Raw genomic sequence first — 22,808 nt, 5'->3', positions numbered from 1 at the left:
CTTTCTCTTCAGAAGTTATATATTTTAGAAAACGTTTCACCACATCCATAATTTACATTTTAAATTAGCTGCTCATTAATGATAGAATTGCACCCAAAAACATCATAAAACTATTTGTAAATGTGTACTTAATTAAATTGCATGGTTTGTCCTGAGTGGACTATAATGAGACGAATAAGAAATTGCAGGTTTAATTAAATCTGCAGTGCCATCTAGTGATTATTATAGGACGTACATACATACATACATATATATATATATATTAGCTTATTTAGAATTTTCCTCTCAAAAATATCAAACATTTGACCAACTTTTCTAAATAAATAAATTTAGGTCATTTCAAGGCATGTTCATAACAAACCAAGGAAGATCAAGAATGTTGAATGTTGATGGTTTATTTACAATTGTACAAATAATAATAAAAAGGTAATAACAAGGGTAAAGCAAAATCAAGACCATATATCTCAAAGCACTTAAAGACAATAATAATGATAAAAATCAGCACATTATTTTAAGCATTGTTTATGATGCCATGGTCACATGAACCATTTGAATACCAAAAAAAAAAAAGGTCCCTATGATTTTGCACTTCACAAAAATTCACTCCTGGTTTGAATGAGACCTGCAGGAGTCCATTTCATTCACATAAGTCCACTGGCATGTGTGCAGATGGTTTGTCCTTTAATTGACACGACAAGCACGAATCATGAGCAGCTGCAGAAGAATGAAAAGGGGGGAAACGATAAGCCCGAACCACAAATCACTTGCCTGGTCCTGTTCGGCCAATTTCTGGCATAGCAGCACCTCACACACCAGCTTGAGGCTGAGCACGGTCAGCACCCACAGCAAGCGCAGCACTGCCAGCCGCTTCTCTCCTTCTTGATAGAGGCGGATGGATACAATGGCTGTGAAGTAAGTGCTGAGGCCATCAGCAGCAAACAAGGGTGAGAAGACAAGCCACCAGCTCATCTTAAGAGTCTGCTTGTCCACGTCCATGTGTAGGGCCACCAGCACACTGAAGACCAGCAGCGCGCCCAAGTGGAGGAACAGCTCGAATGTGGCAAAGCCCAGCCATTGCACCAGCTCTCGCAGAGAAAACAGCATTTTTAATGGGACACAATTTAGTGTTTACTGGGGAGACTAGGATCAAAACACTAGCCTAAGAAACTGGAAGTGAAGAGAAGCATTTAATGGGTATTCAAGCCTACGAAAAATCCTCCACTGATGAGCGTTTCACTATTTTGGCAGCATCATGCTCTTTCTGAAATGGACCAGCTCCACCTTCTGACTTATGCATTTAACTCTCTGTCGAAACCTGGAAAGGGAAGAAAAAGACCTCATTATCAAGACCAAAAACAACGCAAACCATTCAAGTTTGGAAATCATTCTATGTGTAAATTTGTACACTGATGAAGTCACATTGTCCAGAAAGATGGTTGACTGTAACATTTAAATCAATACATACGTCAGTAAGGATTATTTCACTATCCTCAACATCATATCTATTGTATCCTTAATATAAAGCATAATCCAGGTTAACACTACGCAGATAAACATGTTATTAGTCAATTGTCGTTAATCATTTTGTGGAATTGAACGTCTAACGTAAGTGTACACAAGCGAACTGTCAGTTAGCATATGATGACGACTACTAAAATGTACAAATAATACACTGAAAAAAACCTTTTACCTGACAGATATAGTTTGCAGTGATGGTTGAAGACAAATTTATAAAAGCAAGCTACATTTTTAAAGGATTATTAATGAACGGATGGGTTGACAGAGGTGGATAAGAAGCTGTAAAGAACACAAGCTTAACTGAGACATGCTATTTACCTTCCAACAGGAGCCCGGAAAAATATCGCGAGATCTCAAATTCGAGTCGAGAGGAATATCATGTGATACCTTTGAAAGTGAAGAATATTTTCTACGGAGCCCGAAAGGTAAAAAGATAAAATGGTTATGCGTCAGAATGACAAACTTTACTAATATATATATATATATATATATATATATATATATATATATATATATATATATATATATATATATATATATATATATATATATATATATATATATATATATAATTTTTCTTTTTCTTTTCATACAATAAAGCCACGCAATCGATCGTAAGAAGATCCTCAAGAACAGAGCAAAAGTAAAAAACAAAACAACAAAAAAACGGATTTCGCGTGATTTGATGATAAACATTTTACATTAAATAAAGCCTGCAGGAAGATATTTTTTTATATCACAGGTACAAGAGCAAGACATTTAAATATTTAACAAATAATACTTTAAAACGTTATGAAATTTGAGTGTAGCTAGATGAAGAATTTGCCTCCTGAGCCACCAAGCGCCTCCTGGAGGAATAACTTATAAGCTTTTCCTCTCTGAATGAAATGCGCATGCGTTTGACGTTCACACACTTTAGCTAGCAAGATCTCGGCCATTTACGCTTTCCCATTAGCGGTGACTAAACACAAAGTAAGTTCTTCTCAGTTGTATAATTTCATTTATGAAATACTTGAATTATTATGCATTTTACAAGCTCCATGTTTCTGTTACATTTACATTATACAGTACTGTGCAGTTTAGGACGATCACTATTAGCTAAGAGAAACCTGTCAAGAATGTTTCGTATCAGTATTGTTAAGTTATATATTTAAGACCAAGAGTGTAATTTAAGTACTGCTTTTTAAAGTTTTTGAAACGATTGTTTAGCCTAACTATTTCATGATTCTTGACTTTCAGCAAGAATTAGTCATGAGTTGATCTCATGAAATGTGCATGCTTATTAAGATGTCCTGCTTAACCATTACATTACAATGTTTAATTTACATAAATCCATTATAAATGTACTTAAAACACAAAATACTCCCAGACACAGTATACCATGTACAGATAATGATTGAGTAGGTAAATGATTGAGCGTATATAATTGTTATGTGCAAAAGAAGATTTTCCTTGATTTAAATATGGTTTCTTAAGCAGGTGAAGGAATTTTTCTTGTCTGCAAAGAGAGTTTCTGCATGCTTGCGTCTGTTGTATGTCTAGAATATGTCAGAGTCACTCTTTGCTCATTCATTCAGAAGATTTATTTTCATAAAAGCAGTGGACCGAATAATATATTTACAACCAACCACTCTGGATTTGTCCTAATAAGTCCGTTAACATGCTTTCTATTGCAGTTTTGCTTTTCAGGTGAATTTATTGTGTTTTAAGGATTTTTTTTTTCTTTTCTGGGAAATAAGACTGGGAAAGAAACTGATTAATAAATTTTAAATAAAATGTAGCTTGTGTACCTATGATTCATAATTGTGCAGTTATGTAGATTGTGTCAGTAAGTGTTTGTCTTCCATTTGAGTCTACAGGACAATGACACAGCCTGCAGACTCTATTCTACACAGCGGTTACTTTCACCCCACTCTCCGATACTGGCAGACCTGTGCTTCAGACCTTAGACCAGATAACCTCATTTATCCTGTCTTTATTACGTAATCTCTTCTCTCTATATATTTTTTTTGATGATCCCATATAGGTTCATGAGTTGTGTTATTGCTGAAAGTTTCTATTTGTCAGTTTGTATGTTTGAATTATTATGTCTCTCTCCCTAAATGATTTTAACAGTGACAGTCCTGATGCAGTGGAACCAATTGCAAGTCTACCTGGTCAAGCAAGGTACTGTTTCCTTCTTTTACTGTCGACAAACATATTCTCTATTTTTAGACATTTTTAGTCTACAGTGTTACTTCCTGTTTGGTGTCCATTCATTCTGTAACTATCTGGTACCATAGTTACAATTCTTTAATGGATTACTAATGGAGATTAATTTAAATAAACATAGAAATGAAATAAATATACAAATTAGGTTTAAAGGCCCAAATAAAATTGAAATGTATCAGATATTTAGCTTGAATTAAGCTTTCACTCGATAGTTTGCTAGTTTGGAACCAGAGGTTGATTTGTAGTTCCTGTTAAACTTATGTTTTTATATATATATACAATGTTTATCCCATTAATTAATTCATATTATTTCATTTATTAGTTTAATAATTTCTCTTTCAGTTATCTTAATTTTGATGTATCGAATAAAATTTGCACTACAAACAGTAAAAGACTATAAGGAAGACCCTGGACAATAAAAATGTTAATGTTCAAGATGTGTATTATTGCTATAACAAAGATGGAGTAAGCATGTTGGAGTTTGGGCTGGTGGTCTGAGATAAGATTCAGGCAGGGTGGAGCTGGAAGTACCCAACAAAGCACAAAGATAAACCAAGAATCCGTTTATTCTGGGAGGTTCACAGAATAAGCCCCCTTTGCATTGCAATAGTAGTCCGTGTGAGGTCTGGTTATTTTATTTTACTGTATATGTATGTATTGTGGAATACTATCATTCTCGTTATTGCATACTTTTTTAAACAAACTGCTATTTGAAACAATGCACATTATGCATTAAAATCTGTTCAAATTTATTAACTATTGACAGTCTGATCAAATAATTTGCTAGATTGTGCATCAAAGACTATGCATACAAAGATGGTTCATACATATTACTGTGCATGGGAAAAACGTTTTTTTGCTGTTAGAAGAAAATGGGTTATTTTCTGAAACTTAGAAACACATAGCCCTGGTGTATCTAATATAGAAAAAAGGAATGTCGATGTTTTGTTAAGATGTCTTAGTCATGATATGACATGATGTTTTTTGTGTCTATTTCAGATATGGTGTTAATAAGATAGAGGGTTTACTTCGTCCCCTTGTCGATAAAGGCCTGAAGTGTGTGCTGATTTTTGGAGTTCCTGCAAAAGTTGCGAAGGTTGGAGAGAAGTGAAATGATTTCAAAATATTCCGGTCAATAATTTAAGTCATAGTATGTAATGAAGGGGGGATTAAATTAGGGCTATCAAGTGATTCTAATTCTTAATCTAATGAATTACACAAAGTGATTAATTAATCTAAGTAATCTAAGAAATAACACCAAAAGAAAATTTAAAGTCATTATTGTGTTAAATTAGAAAATCATTAAGTAGACATTATGAAAAGCATCTTCATAAAGAAATATTTTATTTGATTCAACATATAATCTATTACACATAAAGTTTTAGATTGCTCCCATGATTTATTTATTTGTATTTTTTTTTTTCGACGCTGCATTTACTCTTGTCTTTTTAAACCTGTGTAACTTTCTTCTGTGGACCTTAAAACAAGATAATTTGAGAAATGTCTCATTATTCTTTTTTTTTTTTCATACAAAGAAAGTCAATGGTAACCAAAACAATTTGGCTACCAGCATACTTCAAAATATCTTCACATTTCTAACCAGCATGCATTTCGCTGTGATTAATGGTTAAAATGCGGGTAAAGCATACTTAATATATTTTCCATAGTGAAATGTAGCATGCATTTGAGGGATGCTGTGATGCTTTTAACTCAATGAAAGTGAAATAGCGTCTCCCCTTTTCCCCTGCACACTGCAGCTTTTTTTTTTTTAACTGTGGTGAGAACTAACCAGTGCTGAAACAGAAGGATTCATGACCCTTTACATGTATTATTAATTTTAATATGTTTTTTTTTTCCCCATAGCGAATGAAATTAATTAACTAATTCATTAAATTAACAAATTCAATTGGCAACCCTTGATTAAATGTTGTTTTCTTATCCTCTTGTTTGTTTTCTCAGGATGAGAGAGGCTCTGGGGCAGACACAGATGACACTCCTGCAGTCCTGGCTATGAAGAAACTGAGGAGCACATTCCCTGATCTTGTGCTGGCCTGCGATGTGTGCCTTTGCCCCTACACCTCTCATGGCCACTGTGGTTCGTTTTAGGACTGGATCTGTTTTTAAATATATTGGATGGATATTAAAATTCTGTTTTACTTTGTCTCAGTAAATGAAAATTAAAACATTAAAAACTAAAATACATCAGGTGAATGAAAGCATAAAAACATACATATGAAATGAAAATTTGTGTATTTTAATGTATAATGTATTTTTTTCATACATTCAGTATGAAAAAACAAATAGTTGCAATATTTTCTAAATATACATTTAAGCAGTGTTATTCAATTATTATTAATTGAGGGAATGTTTGATAATGCCAAAGGCAATCTAAATGTAAAAGAAGAGAAATTAACATTAATAATTTAAATATACAATATTGGCTGCTAAAAAAAAAAAAAATAATATTGGCTGATAACAATATGCTGCTGATATAAATTGTTGTGCTGACCTAAACAAGTAGTACCTCTGACAAAACACTTAAAATCACATGACCATCTGAACACTACTTGATTATAATTTCTTTTTTTCGTTCGCAATGACATTTTTAACCAATTTTAACCAATGATATTATTACGCATTACTTACACATGAAGCTGCATCTATGCTGATAGGTGTCAGAATAAAGCCCATGACCAATGTTGTAACTACCAGTGAAACCGCAAATTACACCTTTAAACATAAACAGATAATTAATAATTAGTGTATGAGCTTTCTCTGTGGCACCTTTAAGGAATCCTGCGTGAAGACGGCAGCTTGGATAACGCTGCAAGCTGTTTGAGGTTGGCTGAAGTAGCTCTGGCTTATGCTCGAGCAGGTTTGTCCTAAATTCCATATATCTGTAGCCAATTACACATAGTATGTGCATTTTTGCATAATAGTTTTACAGAAGTCATCTTTATCACATTAGGTCACACTTTTTCTCCCCGCAGGCTGCCATATTATCGCTCCTTCAGATATGATGGATGGACGGATTGCAGCCATTAAGCAAGCACTAATCGCCAATGATTTTGGCAACAAGGTTGAGAGAAGTCATAGATCTGGAAGCAAAAAATAGAGTTAAATCAAATAACAGCAGATACTGACTCGATCTCTGTTTCCTTTCTTAGGTGTCAGTGTTGAGCTACAGTGCTAAATTTGCCTCCTGCTACTATGGGCCATTCAGGTAGTGTACTTCTAATGAGTCCCTTTAGAGTACAATAGTGGACCTTCTAAGTAGTTTTTATGAATTTACAGATATTTAAAACACCAGGATAAGTTTATTCTTTGTAAACCTAATTTTTCTTTACTTTACATTTGAAGAGATGCTGCTCAGTCTAAACCTGCTTTTGGGGACAGGCGATGTTATCAGCTTCCCCCTGGTGCCAGAGGACTAGCTCTGCGGGCCTGTGTAAGAGAATATCACTGAAATGAAATTTCCAGTTTTGACACATTTCCTTTGAAACATGATCTTGTTGAAAGGCCACTTTAAAGATGTAATCTGAACTACTTAAGTTCTGAACGCACATTTTGATTGCAGAAATGGGCACTTTGACTAGGCCTGTGGCATTTTTTTTCTATTGTATGGGATGCTCCAAGTGAAATATTAGAATATATGGTTTTGATCCTTTGCTGGTAGGACCGGGATGTAAAAGAAGGTGCTGACATGCTGATGGTGAAACCTGGATTACCATACCTTGATATTGTGAGAGAGGTTAAAGATAAGGTAATAACATTTTTGCCACTTCATCATATATTCAGATATAATTTTCTTCATGCTCAGAAAATCTTATTTTACATTGTAGAAATTTAAAGTACTGCCAAAAAGTATTTGGACACTTTGGATATTACACCCAAAAATACTCTCATCATTTACACACCATCATGCCAAGATGTATATAACTATTTTCTATAGCAAAGATTGCAAAAACCACACAAAGCAAATAAGACATCCACGTCATTCATCTCATGGAAGCTTCAGAAAGCATTTATGTCACACTTCACAATGTGCTGATGTTTACATCAATCATGAACTCATGAACCTGCGTATGACCGTTGACCTGAAGCAGTTCCTTATAGTTTAAAGTGTTTAAAACATTAGTTATTTTCTCACAAATGTCTAACATTTTGTTTTGGAAGACACCGATTCATCAACTGGGGTCACATTGATTACGTTTATGTTTTGTGTGGTTTTCGAATGATCATCTTCGCAGATCCCGTATACTGATTTTATTTGTATTTCTTTTGGTGGTAAAATCCCTTTAATGCATTCTTAAAAATGTATGAGTGTCTTTGCACTCTGCAAGTCATCTCATCTGAATCAGGAGAGACATATCCACAGATCAAGCATGTTTTAAAAGTTCTAATCAAATATGTCTGTGAATTTTTATGTTGGAGGACAAAAGCATGCAGCTTTTCACTTCACAAGACATTAATTGTTGGACTGAAGTTATGACAGTTACTCAGCTATTTGGATTTTCATTTCTCAAGATCTCTTCTGAAGAAGAAACAAACTTATTTTCCCCCTGAAAATAAGGGAGTACATTTTCAGCTAATTTTCAACTATTCCTTTAAGTTTGCTTTAAAATGCCAGGGAAGTATGTTTTTGAGAAGATTCGAATTGAAGTCTTCTGAACAGTGGCCCTCCAAAAGAAAAAAAAGTGTTTCAAAGCACCCCAAACAATTTGCAGCAAAACTAAACAATTTTATTTATAAAGTGAACCCAATGTTTCTGCTAATCTCATACCTTTGAATTCTCCATTTCCCATCAGCACCCTACTCATCCACTGGCAGTGTATAATGTATCAGGCGAGTTTGCTATGTTGTGGCATGGAGCTGAAGCTGGAGCTTTTGACCTGCGCACTGCAGTTATGGAAGCTATGACTGCCTTCCGTCGAGCAGGTGAGATCCTTTTTTTAAATCTGTTAAAGACAGGTTCTCCTTAATTGCATAAATATAAAGATTTAGTGCTTTTGGGCAAGAGCTTGGTGTCCTTTACCTGTTCTTTTTTTAATTCCTCAAAAAATGGATGATATTTCACGACACTATTTTCTTTCTTTCAGGAGCTGACATCATTATCACTTACTACACTCCACAATTGCTCACATGGCTAAAAGAGTAATGGTTCTCCTATTCTCCCCTGAGAGAGAAAATGGAATTAGAAATAAATCAGCTAAGCAAATATTACTACAAAAAATCTCAAACTATTTTCCAGGATTTTTTTATTTTATTTTATATATTTAGTTATAAACATATCCAATCAGCTTTGTTTTCTGTAGTTCTTAAATTTTTGGCAAGCTTTAGCAACCCTCTACATTGCGACTAAATCATATGCGACTAAATCTTCACTCTGGGCAACGAAATGATGTCTAATATTAGCCAATGTTTAATAAATTCTCAGATTTTACTCGCCAGTGTGTAAATTGGAGGCTAAGTATAAGTTTAAGCAAAGATATATTTTCACTGGCAGACCACACTGAGCTCTTCAGAATTTGTAGGAAAGTAGGAAAGCAATAAAATGAGCATCTTTCATCTAAGGCTTGTGTTGCATTTCGGGGGAAAAAAAACATTGTCTATATATCTATGCATATCAGTAAACTAAAAAAAATTTACTAGCCAATGGTGATTCAATTGCCAAGGTGTCCGTAGAGTTTTTTTTTTTTTTTTTGTACAGATGTTAAATTTGTCATTTATTTCCCAAATGTGTTTGACTACATCACAGATTTGTTGTCATTTTAATGTGCATCTATAACACTGAAAATAGACCTTAGGTTTGTAATTACAGCTGTTTAATTTTCTAATTAATATACTAATAATCATATTAACATTGGATGTCCTGTTGGCATCTCCATTTTAAGCATTACATGTAATGCATCTACAAAATGTTTATCTGTTTACAACCAAAAAGATGGGAATAAAGCTAAATCAATCACCTTTATTTATATAGTGCTTTAAACAAAATACATTGCGCCAAAGCACTGAACAACATTCATTTGGAAAACAGTGTCTCAATAATGCAAAATGATAGTTAAAGGCAGTTTATCATTGAATTCATTGATGTCATCTCTGTTCAGTTGAAATAGTGTCTGTTTTAATTTGCAATCAAGTCAACGATATCGCTGTAGATGAAGTGACCCCAACTAAGCAAGCCAGAGGCGACAGCGGCAAGGAACCGAAACTCCATCGGTGACAGAATGGAGAAAAAAACCTTGGGAGAAACCAGGCTCAGTTGGGGGGCCAGTTCTCCTCTGACCAGACGAAACCAGTAGTTCAATTCCAGGCTGCAGCAAAGTCAGATTGTGCAGAAGAATCATCTGTTTCCTGTGGTCTTGTCCTGGTGCTCCTCTGAGACAAGGTCTTTACAGGGGATCTGTATCTGGGGCTCTAGTTGTCCTGGTCTCCGCTGTCTTTCAGGGCAGTAGAGGTCCTTTCTAGGTGCTGATCCACCATCTGGTCTGGATAAGTACTGGATCCGGGTGACTGCAGTGACCCTCTGATCTGGACACAGACTGGATCTGGTGGCCACGGTGACCTCGGAACAAGAGAGAAACAGACAAATATTAGCGTAGATGCCATTCTTCTAATGATGTAGAAAGTACGGTGTTATGTGAAGTGTTCCGGTTCCAGTTTACCTAATTAATGCAGCCTAAAAATCCTTTAACGGATTTGGATATTAAAAGCATATTAGTATGTTATGTGTATGCCAGGTTAAAGAGATGGGTCTTTAATCTAGATTTAAACTGCAAGACTGTGTCTGCCTCCCGAACAATGTTAGGTAGGTTATTCCAGAGTTTAGGCGCCAAATAGGAAAAGGATCTGCCGCCCGCAGTTGATTTTGATATTCTAGGTATTATCAAATTGCCTGAGTTTTGAGAACGTAGCGGACGTAGAGGAGTATAATGTAAAAGGAGCTCATTCAAATACTGAGGTGCTAAACCATTCAGGGCTTTATAAGTAATAAGCAATATTTTAAAATCTATACGATGTTTGATAGGGAGCCAGTGCAGTGTGGACAGGACCGGGCTAATATGGTCATACTTCCTGGTTCTAGTAAGAACTCTTGCTGCTGCATTTTGGACTAGCTGTAGTTTGTTTACCAAGCGTGCAGAACAACCACCCAATAAAGCATTACAGTAGTCTAACCTTGAAGTCATAAATGCATGGATTAACATTTCTGCATTTGACATTGAGAGCATAGGCCGTAATTTAGATATATTTTTGAGATGGAAAAATGCAGTTTTACAAATGCTAGAAACGTGGCTTTCTAAGGAAAGATTGCGATCAAGTAGCACACCTAGGTTCCTAACTGATGACGAAGAATTGACAGAGCAACCATCAAGTCTTAGACAGTGTTCTAGGTTATTACAAGTAGAGTTTTTAGGCCCTATGATTAACACCTCTGTTTTTTCTGAATTTAGCAGTAAGAAATTACTCGTCATCCAATTTTTTATATCGACTATGCATTCCATTAGTTTTTCAAATTGGTGTGTTTCACCGGGCTGCGAGGAAATATAGAGCTGCGTATCATCAGCATAACAGTGAAAGCTAACACCATGTTTCCTGATGATATCTCCCAAGGGTAACATATAAAGCGTGAAGAGTAGTGGCCCTAGAACTGAGCCTTGAGGTACTCCATACTGCACTTGTGATCGATATGATACATCTTCATTCACTGCTACGAACTGATGGCGGTCATATAAGTACGATTTAAACCATGCTAATGCACTTCCACTGATGCCAACAAAGTGTTCAAGTCTATGCAAAAGAATGTTGTGGTCAATTGTGTCAAACGCAGCACTAAGATCCAATAAAACTAATAGAGAGATACACCCACGATCAGATGATAAGAGCAGATCAGAGCTAAAGAGCTAAAGGCATGGTAAACATTATTTGTTTACTATAAGTTCATTTGGGAACATTGTTTGTATGTCTCTTATTGACCACTCGGCTTTGTATTATGCTTTATGTACTGAACAGGTTTCAGAAATGCCCGTCCCCTTCAAAGAGTTTACAGGCAATTCATCATTGATGTCAGTATATGAAAAATATTGGAAATATGAATTTATCATAAGTGTCTTAATTCAGAGTTTTTAAAAGTGCTGCTTATATAGGAACCACACTGCATGAGGAAGGGTGACTTGGCAGAGGTGCCCTCGAGACTGACCAAACTTGCTGTCCTGCAGAAGAAAGAAGAATTTAAAAGTACCTAAAATATCATCTGAATCCCTTTTAACTATTTGTGAAGTAATGTCCATATATATTACTTACTGTTAGCATGTCATCCTGTGTTTGTGGCTCTTTTTGAGGATGTAAGACATGAAGCCAACCTCTCAGCCAGATAAGAAAGCCCTGAGAGCACATAAATAATACTTCACTAAACACTTAAGCAACTCTGTGCTCATACTAGCACTACTGCATTTAATAGAGAAAGAAACATGGATGGAAATGTTGGGTGAGAACTGTTGCATATAAAGTAAGAGATCTAGATCTTTTGGTCCTGACTACACAAAATAAATAAACAAAAACTCGGTATGCAATGGTTTCCTATTGGAATATTTTGGATGCAACCTTAAAGGACATTATACAATAAAGAACGATTACAATAAGTTATAGTGAGGTTTTTTCTTTAACTTTAACAACCAAAAATAATTAATTTCCATTACCTTATATATCTGCTCATGTAAAGTGATATGATCAGTGTCAGTTTTCTTATCCATACATGTTCTGAGACATTAACATACTGTACATTTTTAAATCAAAATTAAGTCTTAGTAGTTTGTTTACATATTCATTAAATGCACACCTTAATTATCATGCGTGACGTTACATAATTTAATTAAAAATCAAAATTCTGTAGCCTATTTAATAATTATACGGAAAAATAATTATACATGCTAAAGAGCTAATTTCAGGCTTAAACTTACCTCTCATAATCAGTCATAGTAACATAGCTCAACCAAATGGATCCTCTAATAATTTACTGTAAGCTACCCGATACAAGATACCTGATACAAGATACCAGACGTAAACATCTTCTGTGATCGACTAATTGACCTGGGCTATTCCAGGACGTATCGCTGCCGCATCGACGTTCGATTAGTGTAGACTAGGGATTGTGCTAGTCGTTTAGACGTTTACACGGAGCTAAAACAAGTCGAGGATGTTATATTTTCCTTAGCTATAAACTTGCTACGTATTCCACAGGTTGTGTCCTTTGGCAGGTAATATGCAATTTAATAAAACATTTATCTGAAATATGTTTTTGCAAAGCTTGCTCATATTTGTTTACCCTGATCTTTGGTAATGAGCTTAGCTTATGTTATTAGCTGCTTTAGCTACTAACACAAATTAACAATATTAAAACAGCAGTATTATATTATGCTTATTGTGTGCACTTCAAACTGTATATTTCTGTTCTATGCCAGGTTACATAAATTAACACAAATATATATGTTTTCACCCGTTTATCATAATGTTTTGATACATACTAACGTATTTGGTTACCTGTATAAAAAAAATACTGCACTGGAGATTTAATGGAGGTTGAATTTAGATGAAAAACAGACAGGTCATTATCTGACATAACATAAAAACATTAATCAAATCCTGTGACCAAATTTGTATATGGGTGATCTCACTGCACTGCTAGAAAAATAACATTTAATATATCTCTTTTTATAAACTAAACATTCAGCAGTGAAAGGGTATGCATACCATGATCATTTATTTTTATGTGTAATGAAAGTATCCTTTATGTACTGAAAGCTCTTAGATCAGTGAAAAAAATATATATATTTTTGGATTAATATATATATATATATATATAGTTTTCTAGATTCAATTTACACCTTTTTACCTAAAAAAAAATAGAAAATAAAAACCTAAAAATAAACATCTGGGTGGAGAAGGAAAGACTGTGTTACTCAGTCATAATTTACAGCTGTCAGATCTTAAATTAGAATAGAGAAATGAGAGAGGTGAGTCCCATTTTTTACCAACTATAGTGGATGGACTTCTTCTTGAAAGATAGACTTCTAAAGATTAGAGACAGACAGTAATTTATTTATTATCAAATCAACTATTAAATGCCACAATTTGGTGAATTTTAAAAAATAAACATTGTACTCCTGTCTTCAGTAGAAAACAATAGTGATCAATAGGTAAAGTAACTTGTTTTATAACCTGTTTATAGGGATGTAACGATTAACAGCAAGCCGGTTGAAAATCGATGGAAATATGTGATGAATCAAATTGGTTGAGATGCTAAACAAACCGCGATTCAATTAGGGGTAGGAGTTTATATCAATGTATGTCTGAGGGGACCTTACTGTCTTTAGAAATGTTCAGATGTTTCTTCTTTTTTTTATTTTTTATCTTGCCTCTTTATAATGCATATTAAAGTTAATAAGTGCAGGCGCTGCTTTGTTTACTGCGGAAACCAAGGAAAAGTTTAAAGCGCCGCGTGCTGGCAGAGAGGGAATCTGTGTCTCATTCAGCTAAAATTTCTAAATGATACAATCTAATTTACATTAAAAACTGCTGCATATCACCCTGTCACCCAAGACTGGTCACCCACTGAAGCTAAGCAGGGTTGAGCCTGGTCAGTACCTGGATGGGAGACCTCCTGGAGAAACTAGGTTGCTGCTGGAAGAGGTGCTAGTAAGGCCAGCAAGGGGTGCTCACCCTGTGGTCTTTGTTGGTCCTAGCGCCCCAGTGTAGTGATGGGGACACTATACTGTCAATGAGACGTTAAACTGAGGTCCTGACTCTGTGGTCATTAAAAATCCCAGGATGTCTTTCAAAAAGGTGTGACCTCGGCATCCTGGCCAAATTTTCCCATTGGCCTCTGATTGTCATGGCCTAACAATCCCTATTATATATCTACTGATTAGCTTCATCACTCTGTCTCCTCTCCAACAATAAGCTGGTGTGCGGTGGGCGTTCTGGCTTTCATTATTGTGATTACTGAATAACAGCACATGTTTAACAAATAAGAAACATCTAAAACAAAGTACAATTAACAGACCCAAATCTTAAAAAAAAAAATAAACAATAAAAAGCAAATTAAGTTCACTGTTAAGCAACAGCACAGTTATCATCAGAGAAAAGGTCCCAGTGAAAGTTTTTTTTACAGGTTAATAAATATTAAGTTGTGCAAAATAGCCATTGTTTGGCTTGATAGTTATTATTCATTGTTAATATAACAAAAGCTAAATAGCCTTTGTTGATGTAATCGGTTGAAAGTCTTTTTTTCATTTTTTTTTAGGATGTTAGGATGGCAAGTGGCCCTGGCTTGCCGGACAGCCTGGTGCTGGAAATCTTCTTGCATCTCCCTCATAAGGCTGTGCTGAGCGCTGGGTTCACCTGTCGTCAGTGGTTTGCTGTTTCGCGGGATGAGTTCCTCTGGAAGGAGCTCTTCTACAACTACTACTGCATCCCGCGCTCTGTGCCTCGCCACCCTGGTACTGTAGCTGAACTTTTATTCTTTAAACTGCATCATAGGCAGTGAATTAATGTGTAAAATATATAAGCACACACCTTCACATCTGTAGCCAAAAGTAATATAGTGTTTATTTTGTAGTAAAAGACGTGACACTGCCTAAACTTTCCCCCTCTCTGTCATGTGATGCTATGAATGTTGCACTGTGGCAGCACTCCCTGCGTCTTTTAAAAGTAACCGTGCGTTTCCTGCATGTGTGCAGCGGCTGTGTCATGGTACAGGGAGTTCAAACGGCTGTATGACTGCATTCCCTGTGTGGAGGTTCAGACTCTGAAGGAACATCATGATCAGGTCCTGCATTTGGCCTTCTCTCACCGTGGACATCGCTTCTCTTCCTGCTCCAAAGACTGTACTGTTAAGGTAAGACCGCGTACTGCTCGCTTCATAAAGATCACATTTTAAATGTTAACACAGATAATTATGATTTATAATCTAGCAGACTTATGTCAGAATGAAAGAAATGATTTGCACATGCTAGCCATAACATACAATCTCTATGGTTATATGTAAAAAAAGAAAAACCGGGTTGTTGGCATGACATGTCAGAGTACTGCATAACAGTAATGCTGTTCCACAATTTATTCTTTAATAATAATTCAACCTTATTTGACATTATATTGATTGATTAATTAAATGTTCCTAGCACAAATGAAGATAGCTTATGCATTTAATAATTTTTCAAATCAAATAACAGCAAATATGACTCGTCAGTGACACCATGCTAAAAAAATGTACGCTTGTCTTTACTAACGATTCGTTACAGCTTTATTATTCACTGAATAATACAAATTCACTTAATGTGCTTTTACAGCTTTGGGACACGGAGCGATCAGATGGCACAATATCTTTGGTTCACAGCTCCAGCATGCGGCAGTTTAACTGGGGCTACACTCAGTTCTCACAGTTTAATGCTGATGACACCCTGCTGCTGGTCTCAGGGGTCTACCTGGGCCCACATCACTCCTCCTCTGGAGAGATCGCAGTCATCAGTTTGGGTAGAGACAGCTGTTACATACACTGATTGCATACACCCACTGTAAAAAGATTTCTGACTGATGTTATTGTTTTGGATCTGTAGAGAACTACACTCTGCTGTCCCGTGTGAGAAACAAGCCATACGATGTTTTCGGCTGCTGGCTGAATGAGACTCACCTCATCTCTGGTAACCTTCACTGGATTGGCAACATGACCTCCTGCTCTGTGCTCTGGCTCAACAAAGCCTTCCAGGTCCAGATGAGTTCACTTCTCTAGGGTCTTAAAGTGATGTTCTGAGTCCAAAATTAACTGTAATTGATTAATTGAGGAAATGTTCTTTACTGGCCTTGAAAAAAATAATTAATTAAAAAAATATTTGTTACCAAGTAGGATTATACAAACTCAATCAGTGTTTCAACTGCGGAAAGACTGTATTAAAACAGCTTGTTAACAAAATCTTAACATTTCATTAACCTCAGGAAGTCCTCAGTTTCCACAACTCTTTAGTGCGCTATAAATAGTCTAGAGAAGAGCATTTCAAGAAATATTAGACCATGTAACCATTAAGGCTGTCAAAAAACAATTCGGATTTAGAAATTAGTCGAATTTAAAATAAAAAACCACATTCTAATGCAAAAACGTTGCATTTGAATTTTAGGTGAGCATCAAGCAGCCTTATCAGTAGTGCACGTAATGCATTGACAATGTAAGTGTCATTGCATTTTAATGCTTTTGTTAGCTTATCCAATTGAACCCATTAGATGTGGTGCTGCTATGTTGTTCATTCAAAATATTGTGGAAAAAAGATGTTTACGTCCAAACTGAAACCAAGCCGTTCAAACAGAATGCATGTTTATCACATTTTCTAGGGGGTAAAAGAGAGCTCTATGTTTAGAAAAAACACTTCTTAAGACTTTGTGGTGGTTTTCCCCAATATTTTGTGGCCTCAGGAGAGAAGCCAAAAGTTTTTTATTTTTTTGCTAACTGAAATTATGCCTTTAAAATTCGAATACAATTCGAATATTGTTAATATGCAAGTTAAAAATTTTCAGCCATTTTGACAATTTGCCCTAATAGTCTTAACCTGTTAGTGATGTTTTAATTATTTAATGTTTAAAAAAATCTGTTTTGAAACCAGTTAGGAGAGGCACTGTATAAATATGTATATTTCAACAAACAAATAGATTTTTTAAAATAGTTTAGAAGTGAATTTAAAAACAATTAACAATTGCAATTAACATGTTTGCATAATTTTTTTAAGTTGAGTTTTGCTTGTTTAAAAATAAATAGTAATTAAATTGAAGTTTGGGCTCTGTTGTTAACTGTATTCTTATAGTAGGGCTAATGTAAAAGGGCTCACTGTAGTTTAGAGCAATTCTTTCAGTAAACCACTGTTTAATGATAATAATAAAAAATAATTTTATGATTAGTTTTTCCCACTGCTTTATAGGGCTGCACGATGTGTCGTTTAAGCATCGATATCGCAATGTACGAATTCACGATAGTCACATCGCAGGATGTGCGATGTAGGCTGTCGTAGTTGATCCGTTATTCATTAACTGTACGGGCCAGCTGGTCCCCGGCCCTTGACGAATGTGATTTTCGGAGAGCGCGAGAATATTAATCAATTGAAACGATGGTGTTGTTGTTTAAATCATTTAAATTGTTTGTAAGAAAAATTTGATTGAATTTCATATCGCAATATATATCGCAGAAAAATAAAATTTCGCAATGTCATTTTATTACAAGAAACAGTAGTCATGCCAATAAAACAAAAAAATATGTATTTCTAACTGAACATCTTATGGTTATGGATGCATGTAGCTATTAGGTATTTGGTATTTTTGTCCTAACAACTCACTCAGTGTTACCCCTTTGCATGTTTAGGACATCGAGTCAGAAAATGTGAATGTGGTGAAGCGTCTCTTTAAGATCCAGAACATAAATGCCAGCACTATCCGCACAGTAATGGTGGCCCACTGTCGTCGACACGACTCTCCTGACCTCCTTCTGGACTATGAAGCTCAGTCACAGGCAAAAGCTCAAGCCCAGCGGACACAGCAACACCAGCCTCTCTTTTTTGATCTGGGAAACACAGACAGTGAAGAGGAGGATGAACATGATGAAGAGGAGGATGAGGAGCGAGGAGAAAAAAGAGGGTCAGGTCATCTGCCCTCATGTAACCCATCCGGGATTCAGCATGTTATACACGTAAGAACCGTAGAGATTGCTGCACCTACAACATTTCAAGCCACTTAAGATTCTTTGTGTGTATGTGTGTTTTCATTTTTAGTAGTGAAGACTGTTTTCATGTACTTACAAAGATAACAGAACACATTGGATCTGGAGAAATGGAAAATGGTTTCCTAAAGTTTTTATGCATTTTTTCAAACATTCTCCAACAAAAGCATTGTATTTGAGATATATGCAGCAATATCATATCAAGTATTATGCATATTATTTTGGGATGTGAATCAAAAGATGACCGTATATATTCATCAAATACAAGTGTTTCATTTTTGAAAAAATATCTATTTTTATTTTATAGTTCAAAATTTGAATATAAATATAAAATATATATTTTAAGCATTTATAACAATGAAATCTGAATTGACATTATTTACTTAAGTGTACTATCTGTGCATGTTATCCCAAAGAAAAATTGGGACCAGTTCTCAGTATTAACTAGTGTCTTATTAGCATGCATATTGGCTGTTTATTAGTACTTATAACAAAATTGGGAGTTTGAGGCAAACATCATAGTTGTTAATAAGAATTGTTTTATTTTAAATTAAAATGTAATAACTTGCTCAACTTCTGAAACAACTGGCAGCTTTCAAATATAGAGCAATTCATATTAAAGCAACAGATAAAACCTGACTTTCAGTAGCCATGCTTTAAAAACATCTCTTCATCTGTTATTGTATGTTGTCGGTTATATGTGCAGTATCTGTGTTTGCTGGAATTAGGGTCATCAAAGCATAGCCAAGTGGGATCGAGAGTTGGAGACTAAGGTGGCCAGGTTGATGGGCAGAAGACGCACTAAAGCTCCTGATCCAAATCTGGTGACCCCAACAGCTCCTGGAGAAGGAGAGGACAAGACCTACCTCATCTTCACCACCGGCAGCCTTACCTACTCGCCTCACCAAATAGGTGAGCTTGCGCTTATGTCTCTGATGAGACACTGTACGAATGATTACTTAATCCGCTAATTCCATACATGTCCGGATGGTAAATTCATGTGTTTGTGTGTTACAGGCATCAAGCGAATAATGCCAGATCAAATGACGACGTGCGGTCCTGTGTTGGGAGAGGAGCGCAGTACAGATGAATTTTTTGACTCACTGGATCATGTGATCGACATACACGGCCACATCATTGGCATGGGTCTATCACCTGACCATAGGTGTGTGTTGTGCAATAGTAAATGACAAGCATACATGAGCTTTTAGCTGACTTTGAACAAATGCAGTTTATTGAGAAAGTTCATAGTCTTTTAAATTCTAAAAAGGAATCCCACAGTGTTCCTCCAGGGGGCGCAAGCAGGTTTCGAATGATTCATCTTTTTATCTTATTAAAGGTGCAGTATGTAATATTGACAGCTAGCACTTGAAAATTCAAGTCCAAACAGCCCAAGTTCAAAATATTGCAGAGCGTTGTTTCTACCTACCCCTCCTCAAATTCAAGCATGTTTCCTAAATCTTAATTAAAACGGTGATCATGCGGTGTTTGTCTGTTCACAGATACTTGTATGTGAACAGTCGAGCGTGGCCAGCAGGCTGTGTGATCTCTGACCCGATGTCCCCTCCGCCCATCGCAGAGGAGATCGACCTGCATGTGATCGATCTGAAGAGTCTTAGAGAAGAGCGCCGCAGCCTTCGAGCCCACCGGGCCTTCACACCCAACGATGAGTGCTTCTTCATCTTCCTTGATGTCAGCAGAGACTTTGTCGCCAGGTAATTTACAGCCCAACCAGCTGTGCACATTTTATTTGCAGTAGTCAACAGATTTTTTTTGCCTGTTCACCAGTTCTACCACTTGGAGAACAGTACATGCTATTTTCCAGAGTGAAGATTTACGAAGTCATTTCTTCTTAAGTCAGTTCTTTCACTGGTCTCGAATTTTATACAGTCAAGCAAACAGCATGGGTGCAGCATCAAGAAAATGTTTTTGAAAAGCAGGGTTTTTTTAAATGTTGTGGGAATAGCATTAATTAAAATGGTTTAAATCTATCAAAGCATTTGAACATTTAATAACAGGAATGTTTGCACGACTAATTAAGCTTTTAAGATAATTGGAAAATTGTAAATGATGAATGCATAGAGGAAGTTAAAGGGGAATTTCCGTGGGTTTTTTGAGGCTTTGAAAACCTTTCTTAATTCAGTCAGTCAGAACAGTGCTAGACAATAGTGATAGGTACCAGTCAGAGAAAATCACATATGTAATGTGTAAATATGGCTCCATAATGATATTGCAGCCAATATAAAAGACTTGACTTAAGCTTGATGTCTGCGCCAGAATATGAGCAAGAACTTATAAACTCAGCACAACACAGTACTACAGCTAGGTGATATAGCCGATATTTTGATGATATTTAATATATATATATACATTAAATATCATCACGTCATTAACTTTGAATTGGCTTTAAAGAGTAGTGTTTCTATTTTCCCCCTTTTTTGGTGTAAATCATTCTCAAAAACAGTCTTTTAAAAAATAATTTAAGACTGGAATATACTGCATGACTTCTGCTTATATTTAGAGTCTGTAGGAGTGTTAATTGTCTAATTCCTGTAATTGTCTGTGTAGCGGTGCAGAGGACAAGCACGGTTACATCTGGGACCGGCACTACAACATCTGCCTGGCTCGTCTGAAACACGACGATGTGGTCAACTCTGTGGCCTTCAGCCCAGCAGACCAGGAGCTGCTGCTGTCCGCCAGCGACGACTCCACCATTAAAGTGTGGCGCTCACCACGCATGGTGCGCCTCGCTGAGGCACTTCAACAGCCCCCTCGGGCTCGCAAACTGCTCTCCTCTTTGTTTGGCCACAGAAATGCTAATCTGAATGGTAAACCCTGACCCGGACCCTGGTGGGCATAACACAAGAGGAAAGCACCACAGAAAGACACTCCATGAACAGAAACGTGTGAGGTCAAGAAACTGACTCCACCTGGGTCCCACGAGAACAAGGAGGATACATGTATTCCTTAGTAGCCCTTTTGCAGGACATCACTGGGTGATGAAAATAAATTTTTGCATAAAGAAACCACAAAAGTTTTTTTTGAGGAATGCTGTATTTGTGAAAGATCAATGATGCATATGAATACATTGAAGAAAGACATCAACCAGATATGTGATTTCAAGAGCAAAGAACCAAGAATTTGAAGAGATATTAAGGTTACATTCACATATATGTGTGTCACGTGTGCAGTTCTAAAGTCTGTTTAACCCGGTCAATGGAGCGCCACCTTTGCATGCCGGCACATTTGTAATTTATGCATTTCTTTTTTCTGCTGCCACCTTTTTTAGTAGATGTTATAGTTATACAAGCAAACCTGATCATAACAAGGACATGGTCAGAGCATTTAAATACTAACAGAGAAAAATGACAATTCTGCTAGAAATTTACAAAATTGTCACTGGTGTTTTATCTCGGTTCCAGTTTTATGTAAAAGAGGAGCAGTTTAATTTAACGTCTTTACAGATTACCCCATCTACGCCTTTATTATTGAAAACAATTGCATCCGTTGCGCATATGGTTTGTGTCATACAGGTTTTAACAATCATACTATATTGAAAATGTAAAAAAAAACAAAAATCTAGTTTTTCATGTTGAACTTTTAAGTTGTTGGCTTTATACAATATTTTGGTTTTAACTTGCATCAGTGCTGCACCTCTGTTAAGTTGGCATTCTTATTTTATATGTACATCTAGTATAACGTATTTCATGGCAATTTGTGCAGGTTGGATTGTTAAAACTAAAAAAATACCAAAAAGCTAAAGAAAAAGGGTCAAACAGATCACTTTCCATTATGTTTATTTAGGTGAGCTCCATGACTTTACGGCATCAAGATACTATGCAGCATCAGGGTGCTTTGCTACTTCAGATCCATAAGCTGGTTTACCTCACCTCCGGCACTTTCTGTGTTCAGCTTTCTGTGTCATGAGCTCACATTGTTTACCAGCATTAAATATTCAGCGAAGGTTCTCATTTGTTATGGTGAAAAAGTGACTCTAAAATCGAAATGTTACTGATGCATATTACTTTTTCTTGATTTTATTTTGGTTCCTTTAGTTCATTAAGTGATTTAAATTTGATCTCCTAATAATAATAATATAGTTGGGCGTTTGGATAATGGCGTGCAGCATTCATCTCTGTAGTTGCGAGTACATCAATTGTTTTGTTTTTAATGGACCTGATTCCCTGTGTGACATTTGTTTGAGCTAGTGCATCTGATTTTCCTACATGCCCTTTGGCTATTTGCCATCAGTAGATTTTGTATTGTGGAATGTGTAAAATTTGTTTGACCCATTAAACTATATTACTTTTACCAGACACAATGTGAA

At 36.0% G+C, this 22,808-nt stretch overlaps 3 protein-coding genes and 1 long non-coding RNA gene across 5 annotated transcripts; 2 read left to right on the top strand and 2 right to left on the bottom strand.

Moving 5' to 3' along the window:
• Window positions 1-379: 379 nt before the first annotated feature.
• On the bottom strand, window positions 380-1,104 carry tmem203 (transmembrane protein 203). The gene has a single exon (XM_052591426.1). It carries the CDS (start codon window positions 1,102-1,104, stop codon window positions 682-684), a length of 423 nt encoding a protein of 140 aa, XP_052447386.1. The 3' UTR covers window positions 380-681.
• A 1,231-nt stretch (window positions 1,105-2,335) lies between these two features.
• alad (aminolevulinate dehydratase) lies at window positions 2,336-9,302 on the top strand. 2 transcript variants are annotated; one of them, XM_052591418.1, is made up of 12 exons: window positions 2,336-2,490; window positions 3,378-3,500; window positions 3,634-3,684; window positions 4,729-4,825; window positions 5,689-5,824; window positions 6,521-6,604; window positions 6,720-6,808; window positions 6,897-6,952; window positions 7,090-7,177; window positions 7,406-7,492; window positions 8,538-8,667; window positions 8,829-9,302. In XM_052591418.1, exons 2-12 carry the CDS (start codon window positions 3,382-3,384, stop codon window positions 8,885-8,887), a joined length of 996 nt encoding a protein of 331 aa, XP_052447378.1. In that variant the 5' UTR covers window positions 2,336-2,490; window positions 3,378-3,381; the 3' UTR covers window positions 8,888-9,302. The 2 variants fall into 2 exon arrangements, with proteins under 2 accessions (XP_052447378.1, XP_052447379.1); XM_052591419.1 differs by having other exon boundaries at window positions 2,359-2,490; window positions 3,371-3,500.
• A 378-nt stretch (window positions 9,303-9,680) lies between these two features.
• Window positions 9,681-12,852, bottom strand: LOC127989378 (uncharacterized). Its single transcript, XR_008162520.1, has 3 exons — window positions 12,690-12,852; window positions 12,034-12,114; window positions 9,681-11,942 (listed from the first exon to the last, which is right to left on the bottom strand). It is a non-coding gene; the product is annotated as an uncharacterized LOC127989378 (long non-coding RNA).
• Window positions 12,844-22,802, top strand: fbxw5 (F-box and WD repeat domain containing 5). Its single transcript, XM_052591412.1, has 10 exons — window positions 12,844-12,986; window positions 15,032-15,227; window positions 15,468-15,625; window positions 16,077-16,260; window positions 16,344-16,492; window positions 18,128-18,451; window positions 19,210-19,393; window positions 19,499-19,646; window positions 19,984-20,196; window positions 21,050-22,802. Exons 2-10 carry the CDS (start codon window positions 15,041-15,043, stop codon window positions 21,318-21,320), a joined length of 1,818 nt encoding a protein of 605 aa, XP_052447372.1. The 5' UTR covers window positions 12,844-12,986; window positions 15,032-15,040; the 3' UTR covers window positions 21,321-22,802.
• The last annotated feature ends 6 nt before the right edge of the window (window positions 22,803-22,808 follow it).

Source organism: Carassius gibelio, chromosome A5 (assembly GCF_023724105.1).
Source record: "Carassius gibelio isolate Cgi1373 ecotype wild population from Czech Republic chromosome A5, carGib1.2-hapl.c, whole genome shotgun sequence".
In the NCBI taxonomy this organism is placed as follows: Eukaryota; Metazoa; Chordata; class Actinopteri; order Cypriniformes; family Cyprinidae; genus Carassius; species Carassius gibelio.
The sequence above is the reverse complement of the archived record's forward strand: the minus strand, read 5'-3'. Positions and strand labels throughout refer to the sequence as shown.

Coding starts and splice junctions, on each gene's coding strand:
- tmem203 (XM_052591426.1), bottom strand. CDS start 1,104: ATGCTGTTTTCTCTGCGAGAGCTGGTGCAATGGCTGGGCTTTGCCACA.
- alad (XM_052591418.1), top strand. CDS start 3,382: ATGACACAGCCTGCAGACTCTATTCTACACAGCGGTTACTTTCACCCC. Junction 6,953..7,089: donor TGCTACTATGGGCCATTCAG/GTAGTGTACTTC, acceptor TTACATTTGAAG/AGATGCTGCTCAGTCTAAAC. Junction 7,178..7,405: donor GACTAGCTCTGCGGGCCTGT/GTAAGAGAATAT, acceptor CTTTGCTGGTAG/GACCGGGATGTAAAAGAAGG.
- fbxw5 (XM_052591412.1), top strand. CDS start 15,041: ATGGCAAGTGGCCCTGGCTTGCCGGACAGCCTGGTGCTGGAAATCTTC. Junction 15,626..16,076: donor CCAAAGACTGTACTGTTAAG/GTAAGACCGCGT, acceptor GTGCTTTTACAG/CTTTGGGACACGGAGCGATC. Junction 19,647..19,983: donor GGTCTATCACCTGACCATAG/GTGTGTGTTGTG, acceptor GTCTGTTCACAG/ATACTTGTATGTGAACAGTC.